The sequence below is a fragment of the Macadamia integrifolia genome, chromosome 14, assembly GCF_013358625.1.
Source record: "Macadamia integrifolia cultivar HAES 741 chromosome 14, SCU_Mint_v3, whole genome shotgun sequence".
Classification (NCBI taxonomy): Eukaryota; Viridiplantae; Streptophyta; class Magnoliopsida; order Proteales; family Proteaceae; genus Macadamia; species Macadamia integrifolia.
The window spans coordinates 6,778,728-6,799,576 of NC_056570.1; the positions used below are offsets into that span (position 1 = coordinate 6,778,728).

The 20,849-nt window shown below is 38.6% G+C and overlaps 1 protein-coding gene across 3 annotated transcripts in view; it reads right to left on the reverse strand.

The window, feature by feature from the left end:
* The window catches only part of LOC122061850 (DNA-directed RNA polymerase IV subunit 1), a 47,973-nt gene that overhangs the window by 22,171 nt on the left and 4,953 nt on the right, over window positions 1-20,849 (reverse strand). For all 3 annotated transcript variants that reach the window (XM_042625354.1, XM_042625353.1, XM_042625355.1), the window contains exons 5-9: window positions 16,009-16,137; window positions 15,373-15,493; window positions 15,157-15,281; window positions 2,190-2,258; window positions 1,871-2,101 (exon numbers count right to left, since the gene is read on the reverse strand). In XM_042625354.1, the coding sequence (XP_042481288.1) occupies window positions 1,871-2,101; window positions 2,190-2,258; window positions 15,157-15,281; window positions 15,373-15,493; window positions 16,009-16,095 (633 nt within the window). In that variant the 5' untranslated portion in view covers window positions 16,096-16,137. The remainder of the gene's footprint in view (window positions 1-1,870; window positions 2,102-2,189; window positions 2,259-15,156; window positions 15,282-15,372; window positions 15,494-16,008; window positions 16,138-20,849) is intronic.

The window sequence follows — 20,849 nt, forward strand, 5'->3', positions numbered from 1 at the left end:
TGTGATCCTGGAATTTCTTCAGTCTAGAGGCTCAGTTTTGACCATCGAAGGTTGCTAGCAGATTCTCTAATTACTTACCCTGGAAATTCATCCTCCATCTGACCCCCTTCCTTAGACACCCTAAATGAATCAATGAATCAGCAGCATATTTATCACACCAAAATGAGTAACACACACTGTCACCTACTTTCATAAAGCAATAGCTGTCTCATAACTCCCCATTTGCCTAGAAATCTGATAAGTGATAACTCCACAAGAAAATTGGAAAGGAGCACTATCAATTGACCACCATCAATGGCTAAACTGAACACTTTAAAGTTAATCAATTCAGGGCTCTACTTAGCTCAGTCTCTTATCCATTTCTTGAAATGTGTGAATTCCTCTCTAGAGAGATAAACACCTATAAAGAACATCTTCCTATTTATAACTTGCTTCAAGGCCACACAAACACAATAGGAAGATCCAATAGATATATCAATCCCTACACCCTTTAATTTGTTGAAACCACCAATATATCCTTCATGCCACAGAGATAGTCAATCACATGAGTGACCCAAAGTCCAAAACCAACCTGTTAGGTCAACGATCTACTCAGCTAAAAGATTAGTTGATATTGTCAATTTCCAAATGCCTCTTCAATAATTTATGGCAGTCTAGTGTATGTCCTGATCACTTATTTGTCAGTTTTGCCATCACATGACGTGGTAATACATCCGCCGTTCAAAGGAAAGAGCCCAACAAAGATTATAATTTCCAGAATTGAGAAAAACCTCAACATTCGAAAGTTGAAAATCGCCCTAAAACCAAAAATCCACTTTTTGTTCTTGGACTGGGGGTTTGAATTTTTATCCTTTTAGAATTTGATTTTTAAACTATTTTTATTGGATTCAAATAGGGGATATTTGCTTATTTATGCAAATATCATTAAGTAAAATAATATCTTAAGTAAAACATTTACTTAATGATATTTGCATAAATAAGTCCAAAAATATAAGGCGATATGCAGTGCAATAAGGCGACAGTCCCGCCTGGACGCCAAGTCGGTGCCTTGACAACTATGCATACCACCTCTGAAAAGAACCAACTCCAAACTACAGCCTCTACTATAAACACTCTAAATTTAAAGAGGAATTAACAACTTTATGCGTAAATTTAAGAACTCAAAAGATTAGAATCAGAAATCAAAGAAAAATAGTAAATCAACCCTAAACAATGCTGGTATACATTAAAGGTTGGAAAGAAAGGAGAAGAGAAGAACACAGAAAATCAACGAGATCATAGCTAGGTACTTAAATAGTTAAATGATAATATTTCCTTTTATTTGAGTTCATCCCCCCTACTCTATTCTCCATGTATATGCATCATTCCACCTCAACTTTTTAATATAAACTCCCCTTAGCTGGGATCTAAAGAGGCATTTTCAGTTTGCTCAGAGAGAGTAATCTGAAGCGGATCAATGCCTACAGAAGGCAGGGACCAATGACCTCTTGCTAGAGACAGGTATTCACAATTGTCTTTTACTTTTACAGACTTCTTAAAGCATCATTTCTTCCATTTTGTTTTTAAACCACCTCAATCAATATGATATTACAAACAAGAGTAAGAGAGTTCCCAATCTCCATATTGAAAAGTGGAGGTTACATCCTGAATACATAACAAAAGAAAGTGAGAGTGACAAGCACAAATACGCAACAAAAGAAATGCAAACAATTTGAAAAAATATAGGTGTAACTTCATACCAAACCAAAAGAAAATGTATATCTATATGTCTACCCGTGGGACCAAAAGAAAATGTATACTTATATGTCTACCCGTGGGCACGCACACACACAAACAACTATGCAACTAAAGTACCAGAGAGTAATGTGACCTGGGCTGCTGTTAGCACTCTTTGGTTCCATTTCATGAATTGGCCTTCTTGCTGTGGATCTTTGTGTATAAAATCCCAGTAATCCATAGGAAGTATTTGACTGGTATTTCTATTTTGAAATTTGTTTAGGAACTTCTCATTTACTTCAACTATAATTGAAATGTTATTTGTGCCCATATCTTTTGAAGCAACTTTAAATTTCATTCGTGGATAGCCTTGCTTTGACCAGCCCTGTGTTGAACAAATCAAGAAATCAAGTTTTTTAGAACTACATAAACAAGAAAGCAGAAAAAGATCGAAAATAGTCAAACAAACTTACAGCACAATATTTGCAACCCTTGGTTTGACCAGCTGTTTCTGTAGATGTACTTGATACCATATAGGCACCCTAGTTCATGCACCAAAACATCAAGATAACATTTCCAATATGAAAATATCTACCAACTAGATTAATCTCTGTGAAGTTACAGTTATCTAGATTATTTCTTTTAGGAAGAACTGTAAGGTAAGTCATCCTTATCTACGACTCTTAACCATAACCAGAAAAGCAATAAAGAAATCCCACAAAATGCACAAAGCATCCCATTGCATTCTTTTAACACAAATCACCCATGTTCGGTTAAGAATTACTTGAACAACATCAAAAGTTCTCTCGAATAAATTTCATTTGGGGCACCGAATCATCGAGAACAATAACTGCAGAAAAATAAAGTAAAATGGAGATTTATCTACAGAATGACAAACCGAACACTCATTCCTCAATTCTTTCATTTAAATCAGAAGAAAATATAATATTTTGCCTTGACCAATGATGGCTTACTCAATGACTTGAAAAAGACTATCAGGAGTGCAACTAATTGTCACCACGCCATCTTTTTCCTTCAACATGGTATGCCAAGATCCAAGATCCAGTGGTCCAGAGATGATGTGGTAACTCTTGGCTCTTGCCTCTTTGAAAGATCCTTTTGTAGACTTGGATTGCTATCAGCAGTTCAGCACCAGAACATTCATGTCGTTGTCCAAGTCCAAGGTTGTCTAAACTAGGCAATCATTTTGATATTTAAACTATCCATCTAATGTTGAAGTAATATATGACAAGACATGGGAGTATAGCTGTCACATATGTTGAAGAAATATATGACAGGGCATTTTTGTCATTTGAATACAAAAGGAATATAAAGAGTTCTATATTGCACTAAAAATAGGGGCAATCAAAACAGGGATGGACTATCACAATAAGGTTTTCGATATTGTACTCACGTACTCAACACACATGTAAACAAATAATACTTCCAGGAAAGTATAAGTTTGGGCCTATGAATTATTGTTATCTAAAAGGTTTTCTATATTGTACTCAAGTACTCAACAAACATGTCAACATATAAAACTTCCAGATATAGAGGAAATTATTGTTTTAGATAATTTTCCTTCTTTTTTATTTCCTGAGAAAAATAAAATGATTTATGCCCAATAACTCCAAAACCTAGCCTGTACATAGAGGATGATAAACACTTTTAAATGGTCCATATCAGGACCCTCTACAGAAACAATCTCCTTTCAGCTTTGAGATTTTCATAATCAGCAAAATACTATGCAACATCAACCAATTGCCTCAAATGCAAAACGTACATACCTACTAAAAACTATAACTAGAAATCACCAAGAAGACACCAATCTCATAGTTGTCCTTGCCACAGCATTGGTGATTCTTCTATCGCCAAGCTTTACGGTATCGGGTTTCGACAAAGTTTCGACCACTGGGGAGACCGAAATTTCAATCGAAACCTGGGAAATTTCGAGGATACCGGGGAATTTTTCCTGGTATGGTGGAAACTTAGGTTTTGACCCCCAAAGAGTGTTTTTTTTTGTCTAATTTTTTGTGTGCATCATATTTTAAACATTTCGAACACATTCACATCAATAGTACACATAAAGTCTTACTTGTGTAGTGAACCAAAGGTTCAATTATCATTATGCTGACTTGTTGACTTAAATTCAAAAACTATACTACATAATGACTATATATAGTCTACAATCTACATCAAAACATAAGACATAATCCAAATGATCCAAAATAAATAAAAATATTACATCAGCAACAGTTATCTATCAATACTCAACAGTAGTGACTCAATTACTCAACACTCGAAAGTAGTGACTCAATTCCAAGTAGAGTGTCTACGCGGTTACATCCCACGAGTTGCGTACCACTGCAGATGTTGTAGCCACTCCCCTGAATGAGAGACATATGCATCCCATGATATGTTCTAGGCCCAATTGTCTTAGTAGTCTCTCACCGCTCTTCTATAAGATTCATCATCAACATTAGCTAGGTATCCCAATCTAGGCTGATGGTGTTCAACATATATTAAGTTGAACACCAAAGACCAACTATTAGCCCTTTTTTTTCAAAAAAATGTTGTAGGTAAATGCATTTTTAAAAATAGAAAATAAAGAAAAGGTATCAACATGCAAAAAAATTGGCCACCGTGAATGCATAGATCGGGCCTCCTAAGCAACATATAAAAAAATTACATGATTCTACCCTATTTATTAACATATTATATTAAAAAAAAAAAAAAGGGAAGTTGGGACTTACCTTTTTAGTCCAAGATGCCTTTCTTATGTAGAGGAAGCACTAATCACCCTTAGATTCAAGTTTGGTAGTCAACAAATGAAAATCTCCACTATTTCCCCAAGTTTCCCACACTTGAAAGAAAAAATGCATAAGAGAAGATCGAAATCTTCTGAAACCGGTGAATGGTTTTTGTTTGAAATAACTCAAATAGGACTTGATTCAACCCAAATGGTCGAACTAGTTGATTTGGTCGAAATTTCCCAAGCTTCGATATACGAAATTCTATCGATACTCTGTATCAAAAAAAATACTAAAAAAAATAAATGTATGTAAATGGATAAAAAAATAGTGGATTCCATCGTTTCTATTTGGTTTACTTTCTTAACGGTGAGGTCCCCTATATCGGTATACGCCGGAGCCCCCCCTATTTAATTGATGTTTATTGGTAATTGTACAGTTCACACCTTCTACTCATGGAATTATCCCAGTAATTAGGTCTTTTCACAATGGATCTTACTATACAATAACGGGCATTTTATATTGAAGGTCTGGCTAGGTAGCTACTTCCATGTTAGTCCATTCTTGCAAGAGTAGGAGCATAATTCTTCTACTTCTTAATCTTAAATATTATTTCCCCGCTTAATGGATAACCATTTGCTGGCAATGGGGAATTGCTTCTCATCTCAAATGGAGGTGATTGGATTTGCACCAATGGAAACCATAAATTTCATACAGAATAGAGGTTGAAACATGGGAAATTTTGACCAAATCATCTAGTTCGACCATTTGGGTTGAATCAGGTCCTATTTAAGTTATTTCAAACAAACACCATTCACCGGTTTCAGAAGATTTCAATCTTCTCTTGTGCATTTTTTCTCCCCAGTGTGGGAAACTTCGAAAAATAGTGGAGATTTTCATTTTTTGACTACCAAACTTGAATCTAAGGGTGATTTGTGCTTCCTCTACACAAGGAAGGCATCCTGTACCAAAAAGGTAAGTCCCAACTTTCCCAAAAAATATTTTTTTTTTATATAATATGGTCGAAACCTGTGACTTTTAAAGTCACAGGACATATCTTTTTGACCTTTGGGAATACCGTCAAAACCAGCGAAATTTCGCAAGTTTCGACCGATTTCTTGAACCATGTCTATCGCTTCAAAAACCCAAGCATTTATTTCCCTCCATATGCAACAACATATTACAAAGGGGATCATAAGCCACATGCTCTGCAAAACAAGGGATCTCCACTCCACAGCCCTTCTTCATATTCCACTAAGCAAATAGAAGTGAGGCACAAAAACAACTCAGCCCCACTGCAAAAAAACAAACTTTCCCTTAACAGCAACAGAAAAATTGCACCTAAGCAATAGGTTCCCAACATTTCCTCCTTCAACACCATAATTGTCACGACGACAAGGCAACCAAAGGCGGTGACCAAGCGCCTTGTCGCCTAGGTGACCTAGGCATGCCTATGTATGTAAAGTAGGTAGGGGTTAGGTGTAAAATACAAATTTCTTGTCCTTTAATTTTAATTTAATGGACTCTTTGTATAAGTTAACTATCTCTTTTATTCTTTAAATACAAATAACCCTTTGCCTTTGCAGCTTGAGTCCCTCTACAGCTTTTCATAAATCCATTTATTCCGCACCCCCACCCATCTTCCCCTGGATCTCAAGTCTGGGCACCTAGACAACTTGGCAACCTATCGCCTAGATGACACCTAGACAACCATGTTCAACACAGAACCTACACTCAATTCTCATCCTCCAACCTCTTCGAAGCAATCTATCAGCAGTAAAAAATGTTCTCTAAAGTAGCTATTCGCATGAAGAAGAATATCTGATTAACACCTCCCCCAATCATTGAAATATCTTCTGAAATCAGGAGCCCACACTCTCCTAACTTCCACTCTCTCCATATGATCCTCCACCCGTTACATTATGATTCCAAGCCATTTGGTAAAGATCTGGAAACAACACGACCAAAGGCCTGTTCCCACACAAATGACATTGCCAAAGTTCACCCTACTCCCATCCCCTAACATAGATCCAAACCCTTTTTGAATTGTTAAGATTGGTTATAGATCCTGTTAAAGATTGTTCACGAATAGGGGGTGTCCCGATCATGCTATAAGTTGAGTCTTAGAATTAGAGTTGTTTTTAGTTTCCTTATTAGATTGTAATAAGGTGTTTGAGTCTTAGACTCTTAGTAGGTTTCCTACCAACACTCTACCTATTGGATTATAAATAAAGGTGAGCACAATGATAGCTACACACACTAAACTATCGTGGGTTTAGATATCTCTCTTGGTTTTGCTTTGTCTTCACAGGTTTTGGTTGGTTCAGATTTCTTTACATGGTATTAGAGCGGGCTATCAGTAACTGATTCTCTCCATGATTGCCGATTTGAGAGTCATTTCAAGGTTCTATAGTTTATGGTGAAAACCTATTTTATTGAAAGAGAACTAAGGTTTTCTTGAAGATTTAATGAAAAGTATACCTGAATGTTTCATACCTGATGAAAAGCATACCTATTTTTTTCCTTTGGCTTGACTATTACTAGTGTTTAATTCGAATTTCGGTGATCAATCGGTTGTTTGAATCGATTTTCTTGGGATACGTTTTTTTATCAATTTACTTGGGATCCATTATTTTTAGGAATCGATTTTTTGTTGCGAACGATTTTCTTAGAATCCATTATTTTTCGGGGATCGATTTTTGTTGGAAGAGTTGTAGTTTTGATTAATTAGTGTGTTGGATCAATCATTCTTTGGATCGATTCTTCTTATCAGGGTTTTGAATTGATTTCCACTGAAGATTGATGGAAGATCAAGCTAGTGAAGAAATTTATTTTTGTCAGGGTTTTGGACGAAAACCAATCTTTCAGGATATGTCAGTGTTTTGGGGATCGATTTTTGGGAGAAAGTTTTTTTGGGATCAATTTTTTGGGAGAAAGTTTATTTTTGGGGAGAAGGTTCCTGAGTTTGATTTCTTATGAATATTGAAGGAAGATCAAGCTAGTGAAGAAATTTAGTTTTTGTCAGGGTTTTGGACAAAAATCGATTTGTCAAGATTTGTCAATGTTTTGGGATCGATTTTTTGAGAGAGTTTCTTGGGATCTTCTTCTTCTTTTGTGCGTATAGAATTATGCTGTAGTTGATTATGGGATTAATCGGGACGCTGCTTATTTGTCCACGTGTAATTACACGTGAGGCCGTGAGTGGGAGATTGGAGTTATTATCTACTTAATAGAAGTTGGAGTTATTATTAGCTCAATTAGAGATTATTATCAATTTGAGATTTATTATCTGCTCAAGTTTATTTTATTTCAAAATTGATTCAGTGTTAAGTATCTACTCCACCAGCAACTATTTTACCTTTGAAGATGGTTATATTCAGCAACTTGATGTTGTTTAGTATATTCAGCAACCTGGTGTTGCCTATTTATTAGTGGAATTTTATACGAGACCTTTGTTTGAGGCTCATGAGGGATTTTTATGTAGCTGTTGGATGCTACACTTTTGTTGGAGCGACTTCTTTGGAAGGACTTTCAGTGTTGTTGTTGGTTGCTGATGGTTTTGCTTGGTTTCGACACAACGTTTCTTTAACTACTAATATTTGGAGTGTTTGAGCTAATATTGCTGCTATCTTTATGACGGTTGGTTGGAGTTCTCTCTATCCTCATTGGAGTTCTTGTCGGTCCAAGCTAGAGCTTTCTTTTGCTATATGTATGCTCCAGGTTGAGGGGGAGTGTTAAAGAGTGTTCACAATAGGGGGAGGTGTCCCTGTCATGCTATGAGTTGGGTCTTAGAGTGAGTTTTTTTTGTTTCCTTATTAGATTATAATTAGGTGTTTGAGTCTTATTAGGTTTCCTACCAAGACTCTACTTAATGGATTATACATAAAGGTGAGCACCACGATACCTATACACACTAAAATATCGTGGGTTTAGATATCTCTCTCGGTTTTGCTTCTTCTTCACATGTTTTGGTTGGTTCGGCTTTCTTAAAGATCCCTTTCCAGAACCCTGTTCCATATGTGATCCCCACTCCCATCCCCAACCACAAATTCAAACACTTTTTGAATTGTTAAGATTGGTTATAGATCCTTTTCCAGAACCCTGTTCCATATGTGATTACCTCACCCTACCCAATCACACTCCCCCTGTTGGGGGTAGGACTGTAGGAAGTCTTGTATTCTATCACATGGGTTTGTGGGCTAATTCTGAAGGGCCATTAAAAGCCCGTAGGGGCTGTTATATTGGTATTTTGACTGTACCTATATATGTTTTTGCAAAAAAAAAATATAGCGAGGGAATTCTCAGAACAAGAGGAGACACGAGGATGAATGGCTTTAACCCTAATCTCCATTTTTAAGTGAAGCAGTTCTCATCTCATCGTGGACGTATGCAATCTTGCCGAACCACTTAAATCTTTGTATGGCATCCGTGTGCTTGTTTTTCTTTCTGTTGTGTTTGCTTTATCGTGCCTAGATTTTAGGTTCCTACACCCTCTTCTTTTTTACTTCGTTTTTACAGCATATAAATTTCTGTTGTTCTTAAATGATGGGAAAGTAGTAGAGAAATGACTGTTCTACAGGCCTAGCCACCTAGTGGCTAGTGCAACTTGGAGCTAATAACTACCAGGTATTAGCTTTCCTAGCACCCAAATTTGACGCATATGTAGGCCCTGCCCTCCACCCCTTTCAAATCTAGGGCAAATGTAAATTTCCAAATGGAAAAATGAAGACCTAAGAAAATAGTTGACAAGCTAAAACTAGAGGCAAAATGGGTAAATGGTTGAAAATAAATAAGAAGTAAAACACATGGTGAGCAAAGTGGTTAAGTTGAACCACCATGAGTATCGCTCCACATAGCTCGAATCAAGTGAAGTGTTTCAATCCAAATTATATTGGCCAATATGCAAATTTATCTTGAGTTGAACGAACATCTCTGATCTCTCTCTCTCTCTCTCTCTCTCTCTCTCTCAAGAGTATCCAATCGAGCCAATTGGGTTTTCTGGGTCTTGTGCTTGTTATTTTTGAGCTTTTTTATTATAATGAGCCACTTGTATAACCTAAAAAGTTGGGATTTAAGGGGGTATACAGGATTAAGTATATGGATAAGATTGTGTGGGTATCATGTGATATTGAGTAATCAAATTGGTTTAATCTAGAAGATACCTTTTAAGTAAGTGTTTAAGTTTAGGAACGTTACGAGTCATTAGTGGTATTTAGGAGATTTTATTTCTTTTCTGATAAATAGCAATGTAACCACCCCACCCCCTCCATGATTTGTGAGGGAATAAAATCTGGACTTTCAGTTTGAAAATTGAGTGGGATACTGGGATCTCCCTCGTCTCTCTCCTTTCTCTCCCTTCCCCGTGATTCTGTTTTCCTATTTCTTATCTACCAGCGATCCTCCTCTCCCTTTCTCTCTCTTGTTATCTACTGTTTTCCTCATAGTTTCTTTCTATTCCTGGTTATTTCGATCTGATAAGCTGACTAATTGCTTGCTGAATCTGGAAGTCAATCTTTAAATCTGGTCATCTACTCATCTATACTCTGTTAGCATCATTATGGATCAGTTTGAGAGTTTGATTATCTATTCCTGCAAAATCTTTTCAGATACATGATAGCTCGAGATATAAGCAAAGAAAAACCCACCACCAGCAGATCCATCAATTGATCTGCGTTATTTGGTATCTGAACCAACCTGAAGCTCTTCACCATGGAGGCAGATCAATACATCTATTATCTACTCCTTTCCATGTCTGATAATCTTCATACAGTCAAAGAGTATATGTAAGGCATAGGGGCTTCTTTTACAGAATTTGGAGAATATTATAGAGGGGCCACTATAGAGTTCACTCAAAAAAGTGAAGCTATATTTGAAAATTTTGAAGAATCACTGGAAGTGGACAACTTCAAGAGAAGGTCATGACCGAGATTGAAGCTGAGGAATAGATCAAAGGTTCGATAGAAGTAGTGGCCCAAGAATGGATTCTGACTGAGGAAACACAATTCAAAGAGATCGAGACTGTTGACTTCCTTCTTCCGCCTCAAAACTTGGATGTGAGAAATCCAATCATTGTTGCTTTTGGTCATGAGATGTGCTTGATCATCGTTCCATCAAAGCCAAGTTGGCCAACGATTGTGGATGCCAATCAAATAGTGTTGATTCTCCCCTATTAAAAAGTCAAGGATGAGTATAAGCACAAAAATTGAGATTTAAGAGGGTACACGGGAGTAAATACATGAATAAGATTTTGTGGGTCCCAACTCCCATGTGCCTTTAAGTAGTCAAATTAGTTAAATCTAGAGAGGTCCTTTTAAGTTAAGTCTTTAAGTTAGTTAGAAAGCCAACATTTGGCTAGGACACGCTTACAGATGGCAAAAAAAAGCAATTGAAAAAAAAGATGGCAACTGTCTTTGGAACCATTCCAACAAAGGCAACAAGCGGGAGGAACAAGGATGTGGCGATAAATGATGAAGGCTTGGGTGGGAAGGCAGTTGGAGAGAGCTCTCTAGGTAATGAAGCTATGATGGGGTGGAGCGGGCTAATAAGCGAACCAGGTGCCAAGCAGAGGAGGAGGAACAGATAATTTTATCAACTCTATCTAATCTGTCAAGGGAAGGAAGGGGGGAGGGAGGACTAGAAAGGAGAGAGGGCAAAGATGTCCAAAGGGTTGGACCAAGGGCCGTTGAGGATGATAAAGGAAACAAGGGAATCCTTTGGGAGCCTAGAAGAATAAACCCACTTGGCTCCAACTTGAAGGAGGAGGATACCATCAGGATGCCAAGTGTCAAGCCAAAGAGAGGTGGAGGTTCTGTCACCAATAATAGAGCGGATGGCTTACAAGGCGATAAGCCTGAGGAGGAGAATGTTTCTCCAAACCCAAAAGGAATTTGGGAGGATGGGGACGGTCCAAGAGACCCAAATACTACGAGGCTTGGATACTAGCTTCCAGATAAGCTTGAGAACTCCAGCAGGATTTGCATCTTTGATTCTTGTCAGCCCAAGACCACTCTCCGACTTGGAAGGCAAACAGAAAACCAACGAAGAGGGTGGAGGAATTTGGCATTTTCAATGCCTTTCCAAAGGAAGGAACAGAAAAGAGACTGAATTTAATGCTGGTTTTGGGAAGATGGAAGACCCCAGACCAGTAAATGTAAGATGATTGGAGGACAGAGCGAATGAGTTCGAGACAGCCGGCATAGAAGAGAAGCTTTCCTTTCCAGAGAGCCTTTTACGGATTTGGCCAAGCATGGGGAGCAATGGTGAGCAATTAACTTAGAGGAGATGAGGGGATCCCAAGATACTTAACAGGAAGAGAGCTAAGTTGGAAGCTAGCAAGCTCAAGTAACCGAGCTCTGGAAGAGTAAAAAACATCAAGGAAGAGACGGGATTTAAGGAGGTTAATATAGAGGTCAGATAGGGATTCCAAGTGGTTGAGAGAGGACATAATGGTTTGAATGGAGACTTAATCTGCTTTGGAGAAGATCATAAAATCGTCAGCGAAAGTGAGGTGGGTAAGATTGATAGCTTTACACTTGAGAATAAGAGAAATGCAGAGATTATTAGTGTGGGATTGGATGGATCTGGAGAGAACTTCTAGGGCAAGGCAGAAGAGAAAGGTAGAGAGGGGCCATCCCTGACGAATTCCCACAGAGGAGAAATAACCAGCCAGGGACCCGTTGACAACAACCGAAAAAATTTCGGTGAGGAGATGCAAGAAATGATCTAATTGATAAAGACAATAGGGAAGGACATGGCAAGAAGAACTTTTGAGATGAAATCCCATCTGATGGAATCTAAAGCCTTATGGATGTCAATCTTGAGAATAGTGGCTGGAGAGTGGGATTTCCTCTCGAACCCATGCACAATTTTATAGCAAAGAATAATGTTATCCGCAATGCTCCAGCCAGCAATGAAGGCAGACTAATTGGCGTTGATGAGAGAATCAATCACCAATTGGAAATGATTGGCAAGAATCTTTGCAATGAATTTGTAGAGAAGGTTGCAAAGAGAAATGGGCCTAAAGTCCGACATGGAGGAGGCCCCTTCCTTTTTAGGGATGAGGAAGAGGAAGGTGTGTTTAATGCTAGGTAGCAATGGATTTGGGAAGGGTTGAAGAAGAAACTCTTGATGGCCTTGGAAAGATCAGACCCAATGATGTCCCAGCAAGAGGAGATGAAACCCATGCTAAATCCATTATTGGATTTATGGGCATGAACGGCAACTAAGATTTCAGGATCAGAGGGGATGACTTGGAGGGAAGGAATGAGATGGTTAAGGATGAATTTGTTAAGGAGGAGGGGGGAGTCAGGGTAGGGGGAAGGGGCAGAAGAAGGATTGAAGATACTAATGAAATAGGACACCGCTTCAGCTTTGATGGCGGCGAGGTCCAAGAGGAGAGACACATCATTGGTCGTTAGCTAAGGAATGGAGTTGGCATTAGTCCTAGCTTTCATAGATTTATGGAAGTAGGAAGAATTGAAATCTCCCAGGTCTAACCATTTGATGCGGGATTTCCGAAAAAGGAAGCTTTTCTCTTAGGAAAGAAGAGAGGAGAGCTCAAGGGAGGTTCTTTATCATTAAGGGCCAAAAAGGGATTGAAGATGTCACATTGCATACGGGATTGAATAGATTCAAGCTTACTCCTACTGTCCTACAAATGGAGACTCAAATAGAGATGATGCCAAAGGTGGAGGCATTCCAATCTTTGAGGGCTATCTTCACATTCTTGAGCTTATGAGCAAAGACAATGAGAGGGGAGGAGAGAGATGGGAGATCCCAAGCCTTTTTGACAATAGGAAGGACACCAATATTGAGAGACCATACCTCAAAGAACTTGAAGGTCTTGGGACCGAAGGAGATACAAGGGTTGACAAACAAAGAAATGGGGCAATGATCAAATATGCTAGATTGCTAGGGGGATCGAAGGTGGCGTGGGAAGAGGGGAAGGAGGAGAGTCATGCTTCATTTACTAAAACTTTGTCAAGCTTGCAAGCTATACAATTGGAACTTGACTCTTGTTATGCCAGGTGAGCTTGATGCCTGACCATCGAAGATCATTGAGGCTAGAGTCCTCAGTGCAAGAATTTAAGGTGACAACAAAAGTGGGTCAATAGAGGAGCCACCTTGCTTTTCATGGGCATATCTAACTACATTAAAAATCACCTCCCAAGACCCAAGGGAGGGAGCCATCCTAGGAGGCAAGGACTCTAATGTCTTCCTTTTTTTCCTTTTTTCTTTTTTTCTTTTTTCTTTTTTTACATTCCAAAGGTGCAGCCGGTCAGAGGCACGATTGAAGCCATAAATCATAGAGAAGAGAAGGGGATAATTGCCAAAGGGGCCATATACGGAAAGGTGGATCTATTGGGAGGAGGATGCCTAGGAGCAATGGAGTTACCAATGCGAGAGGAATTGGCCTGAGGAACCATAGTTTCTAGAAGGCAGCAGAGAATAGAGTCGGAGGACTTGATACGAGAACGAATTTCAGATTGTTTGGCTAGGGAATTGAGACCCCGAACATTCCAGATGGACCAACAACTCAAGAGGAGGGGCGGAGAGGGGGGGGCAGAGATGAACCTTGGAGAGGCTGGTTGGCAAGGGCAGCACAAGGGGGCTGACAATGATGACGTCTATAATATTCCTTAAGGGGGTGGCAAGGGGGTCGTAGTAGCAATCGTGGCAGAGGAGCTAGAGGGGGAACACAGAGGTTCCGGCAGCAGCCATCATCTCTTGGAGAAAACAAGGAGACGTTGGCGCAGGGGCATTTCTAGTGTAAAGAGAAGCTTAGGAGGGCGTTGCAGGGCCCTGGAGATGCTGGGAGAGCAAGATGGGATGGGTAGGAGGGATCCCATCAGGATATGAAGAGGCGGCAACGTGCCCTCCTGATGCTGGGAGAGAATGCCCATGCTCCAAGAAGAGACCAATTCGGGGACGAGAGACGAAGGAGGGGCACGAGGCGAAACCGCTGAAGAAGCCTTTGGGGGAGAGATGGCATGGTCCTGTCTATACTCTGAGAACATAACAAGAGGCGGGAGATTGAGATATTGAGGAGCGACTGAAACAGAAGCTGGAGATGTCGTGGCATGGTCCTGTCTAAGCCCCGAAGACCTAGCAGGAGAGAAAATTAGTAGAGCTAATTTAGAAGATTTTATTTCTGTTTTTGTAAACAGCAATGTAACCAAAGCACCCTCCATGATTTGTTATGGAATGACAACTGAATTTTCAGTTTAAAAATTGAATGGGATTTGCATCTTCTCTCTCCCCTCACTCCTTTCCCCACGATTCTGTTTTCCATATTTTTTTCTCTCCTTGAGATGTAACCTCGATATCATCTACCTTCCTTGCTAACATTAATGCACTATGTACTCAAGCAATTCTCCATTGCACACAAACACACACAATTCTCCACCACACACACATTGTCAGAATGTATCATGAAATTAGGCATAAACAGAAGGTACCACAGCTAATTGCAGCATATCTCCAAGTGAAAGGTATACCTTCAGCTGGCTCAGAGATTTCAACTAGTCAAACATCTAACCATATGTGTAACTCATAAAGAAAACAAGAAAATGAAAAAACAGCCCACCATAAAAATCATCTGACAATTCAACAAGAAAGCTAACATCTACACCGTACATTATGACATCATTGCAGTATAGAACATTAAAAACTCAGCAAAAGCTAGAGGTACCTTGATATGCTGATTTTGTCGAAGTGACCTACATACTGGACAAAATGAATTGAGAATTTGCACTGTTTCTGAGATAAAATATGGATGCAATATGTCCATTGGGAACTTAATTATCCCTGTATGACCTGCAAATAATAAATAGGATTAAATGCAACAATTATTGATAACAAAGTATGTAACTCATTGAGAAGCATTCCTTAAGTATTTGATCCTCACCATCACAGTTTTTAGAATCTTTAGCACCACATGTGGAGCACTGAGAGGATTGATTCGGAAACCCTAACCTTGGATCTGAAACCTCATTGCCAGCAGCCACAGTTTTCTCAGAACATTTTTCCTGAAATATTATAAGTCAGTTCCAGAGAGTTGAATTGGCAAAATAATCCCACAAAAAGAGAATACAGAAAAGGAAAGTACTACCACTGCTATAAGCCCTCCAGGATTTATAATTCAGTTTCACATTTGATTAACTATTCCTGTGAAATCTTCTCAGATCTTGGATATATAGCTACAGATATAAGCAAAATAAGCCCACCACCAGCAGATCACCAATCAATCTGCATTACTTCCTCCCTCCCTCCCTCTAACACACACACATCACCCACCCCCCCCCCCCAAATTGTTCATATATGAAATAAAAATACTAAAGAAATCAACTATAGAACTCAAGAAAGTAACTCTCCAAACTCTAAAACCACAAGCCAAGTAGAAAAATTGTCTTGCAAGCAAGAAGAAATGCCAGAACAAATGAACCCCAAGTGGAGAATAAGAGAGTGAATTGCAGAACATTCTTCAAATATAACTTGATGTGCCACCCACAAAATACAGAAAAAGAAAACACTCAATACTCACTATGTGCGCTTCAGTCAAAACACCAAAGCTAATGGCCCTCAATACCCCTGATGGCACCAGCTGCTCCAGAAACATGTCATTATCCATGATAACTGGGTCACCTTACTCCCAGCTAACAAATTCTATAACCTATAAAAAGTATAAAGTAAAACTTAAAAATATTAGAACAGTGAAAAACAGCAGGCATTGGATATAAACCAAGAGCAAGTTATAAGAAATTGATGTACCATTTAAAATACAATGAATACAGGCGAATAAAATCATAAAAACAGCACTGAATTCATAGGACTGATTTCAACAGATCACTAAGTTGGAAAGTGTGAACTGATGGAAGGATCCCAGTTGAGGAAACAAAACCTCTAGTGCCTGTTGATTCTTCTTCCCAAGCAATTTATAAATAACATAAAATGCAGCTTCATTGCAATTTGATAATTAAAAAAAAAAAAAAAAAAAGAATCCACGAATATAGCAAGGACAAAGCATACATAGACTATAAATTCAGGCCTTCAACATGAAGCAGAATGAAATAATTTATAGTTCAAGGAACCAGAGATGTAATCTTATTGTTATTCGACAATGGAAAAGAATTCCAAATTTATAGGTCTCGCTCTCACAGGTCTGGATGGAAGCTGGTCCTAACCTTCAGCATCTTTTGAATGAATTGGCCACCCCAGATTTGAGAGCCCATGTTTTCAAATTGGCAGCCCCAGCCTTTTACCATCACCCATTATAAGAAGTTTATCAATCTGCCTTAATCATCACGAATAATGAAAATTAAAAATAAAAAAGGTTTCCTGAAATGAACACAACATCGCAATTATCTACAATCAACCATTCAAGGGAGGTAACTGTGTAAAAAAAACATTTTGGAGATAAATACTTCTCCCTTTTCTCCAATGACCAATCAATTCAAAGTTCTAGCTATTGATAGTATCACATCATTTCTGACGAGCATAATGTGTGGTTGACAACAACACTGATGAGTCAATGTTGAATCCAAAATCTCCCGTAAGGCCGTAATGTGCTAAAAAAATTAACTCATGGTATGAGATGTTACCTCCACCTCCATATTGAATCTAACAACATTAACTTTTAATGAAAATCACTATATGCATAGTGACTCTATTTAAGTAACTTGTTCCAGAATTGGGCAGGTTGTCTTCGCCTAAATACTCCCTTCTCCACAAAATCAACTATCTCTTCCATAGGTGATGATCTTTTAAATTACTGTGCCTCAAGTGATAATGTCAATTTAGAGACTTCCATGGGATTTTTTCAATCGATAATGATCACGGGAAGAATTTATTGTCTTTAAAGGTTTGAAAAAGATGGTGAGACAATTGTACAAGAAGTTGCTAGATTGACGAGGGAAAATAGAGACCTAGCGCTGGTACGCTGTAGTTTTTCACCTATGGTAGGGGAGACAAAGTTACGCGCTGGGTAGCACAACACATCTTTTTCGGGTACAAAGGTGACAAGGGGTGCTAAACCAGCCACCCAACCCAGCTGGGCAGGGGCTGCTATTTCCTCAAAACTGAGAGAAATGGCCATTCTCGATGAAAAGTAGGGATCCAATAAGCCAATTTAAGGAATCCCATAAGCCAAAGCTTCCACATAAGTGAATGACAAGTTGGATTAAAAAAAAATGTGGAGGACCTGTTTGGATAACAATTAAACGAAAACCACAATGGCACCCTAATGACTAATCTAGAAGGAAGTAATATCTCTAATGAGATAATGAGATAAAAGATCCTAATAGAACCAGGATAGCTTAAGTTTTAGGGGCATTTGCAACCTCAAATAATGTCAAGGAGGCCCGAGACATTTAAACGAATTTCAAATGGCAATTTTGTTTATTATTTTATGCAAATTCTTATTGTCACCCAGCAGATTAGAACAGACAGCACTTATTCTGCCACGCGGAAGAATCATGTGGCAAATTCTACAGTTGGATCTCTAGGGAAAGGACTAGATCGGCCACCAGTCAAAATTCAGCCGCAAATTCAACCATTTACCTTGATACCTTCCATGCAATGGCATACCCTCTTATGTATATCCATGCACCCCCTTGATAGTTTGTGTGCAGTCCCATTTTTTTTTATGATTCATTGTCATGTAGCAAAATCCATCAGGGCAGAAATTTGACATGTGAACAGGGGTCATCGGTATCTATTATCCACAAATTTTCAGGCCCATCAGGAGCCACCACATGGCAGAATAATGTGAGGTGACACATTCTAGAATTCACCTAAAGGGTGGCAACTAGAAACACCCTTTTCTAATTGAGAGTTTTTAACAAGGTCCAGATGGAAACATATGCCAGAGTAACCAATTATATGATTAATGTTGCTACTGGTTGAAGTGATGGGAAGGAGGAAAGAGTAGACCTCAAATTAAAGAAACTGTAAGAAGAGGATAACGTCTCTCTAGGGGATTATGAAGTTGAAGAGCTGTGATCCTTGTAATAAGAAGGTGAGAGGGGTACTAATAGGATACCAGGGTAAATCTTGCTGAGCCCCCTCGAAAAAAGACATTAAGGTACCTCTAAGTCCATTAACCATACATAAAGGTGCTGCTAAAATCTCTGTCCACCAGTGCTCATCTTCACATCATAGTTATGTCCCCTCCAAAGGAAGATGTCCAATATAGCTTTGATTAAGAAGATCACCAACTCAAAAATTGTTCTAAAGGGCAATCAGTTCCCAACATTATATGCCAAAAAAGACTACTGAAGCAAATGTGAACATATTTAGTAATCAAGATTCCAAGGCTAGAAATGCAATGGGATAAGAATTTGATCACTTCACTGTCATCGCATTAAAAGTATTATACTTATGATATCCATATAATCACATAAAGAAGTTAAGGAAGTATAGGAGTGTCTTAAGACCGAACTGTATCCCATTTGAGGTTTGGGTGTCAGGAAGTGATGGTTTCATATGGAATTTCCAGGATCCAAATGAATGGAAGAAAAGAACCATGGTGCCTATTCAGTTCAGAACTTTCATATTCTAATACGAACCACAAAGAAATATTAAATTCTCATTAAGAGATTAAACTAGACAACCTGCAAGTCAATTTGGTTTAATGCCTGCAAGATAAATTACAGAACATTGAAGCTATCATATTAATTGCGCAATTTTTTGGAAATATAGACATTGAAAAAGAAGATAAAGATCTTCACATCATCTTCATATTCTTATAATCAAAATTGTACTAAGAAATGCTTTCAAGTAGATATATTCACACAACAACAACAAGACAAACAAACTCAGCCTTATCCCAACTTAATGGGGTCGACTTCATGGATCCATACACAAAAAGTAGGGGAAAAAAGAAGAGATGATAAACATGAGAGTACGAGGAACAAGAAACAGCCCAACAAGTCAGGAGAATATCAGCTAGTCGGATACATGGATCCTTACCCTCCAATAGGCTCTATTTGAAGTCATACTTTGGACAAGACCAAGACTACGCGTGTCATTCTTCACAACTTCTCCTATGGTCATTTTAGGTTTGCCACTAGCTCTTTTAGCTCCTTTGACCTGAATCATATCACTCCTCCTTACTGGGCATCCTCAGGCCTCCGTTGAAATCATACCACCTCAAATGATATTCACGAAGCTTATCATTGATCAGAGAAACTCCCAAATCTACTCTAATATGCTCATTCCTTGCTTTATCCTTCCTAGTTTTGCCGCACATCCATTTTAACATCCTCATCTCTGCCACATATAGCTTCTCTATATGACATTTCTTAACTGCCAACGTTCTACCCCATACAACATAGCCAATCATATAACAGTCCTATAGAATTTTCCCTTAAGCTTTAAAGGGATAGATTAGTCATACAACACACCAGACTGACCTTCCACTTCATCCATCCCACTTTAATTGTTTGTGAAACATAATCCTCTATGTCACCTTCTTTATCTAGATATCTAAAATAGTCACTTGACTCACTTTGTGGAATCTCTCTCACTCCACAATTTTCACCAATTCATTATCCATCATAGAGTGATTGAAGTTACACATCATACACTCTATCTTCAATCTACTATGTTAAAACCTTTTGTTTCCAAGATTGATCTCCATAACTTCAACATAGTGTTAATCCCTACTTTTGTCTCATCCACTAAAACGATGTCATTGGCAAAGAGCATACACCAGGGGGCCTTGTTGAGAATGTGTTAACTCATCCATAATAAGCAAAAACAAATAGAGGCTTAAGACCGATCCTTGATGTAACCCAATCGTAATTGGGAATTCCTTGCCTTGACCTCTGATAGATCTCACACTAGTCACCACGCCCTCATACATGTCCTTAATTATATCCACATATGTACTCGACACCCGTTTCTTTACTAGGACATGCCAGAGTAAATCTCTAAGGACTCTGTCATATGCTTTTTCCAGGTTAATAAAGACCATGCGGAGATCCTTCTTGTAGGCTCTACAACTTTCCATGAGCCTCCTCAGTAGATATATTCACACAGTTGTGTAAAATAAAGAGTAACAAGCTTAAAAAGCAATTACAACTTTTATTTATAGTAGGCCTACACTATGGGTTGCCAATGAACCCATATCTCTTCTGCCAGTTTTCAACGACTTGACTATGTATATAGATGAGGACACTAGCCGCAATTGTTTGGTGCCAAGTAACAACAAAGGAAAAATGCTTTGAAATGAGATTTTTTGTTGGAAAGGCATGGGGGAGGGGATAAGGCGATAAGCAACAACCAAATTTGTATTAAGAATAAGAGGAGAGGAAATAAAAGAGCCCAAAAAGCAGTGAGGGAAACGAAATGAAAAGAGATCTGAAATAAAACACGGCCCCCCCC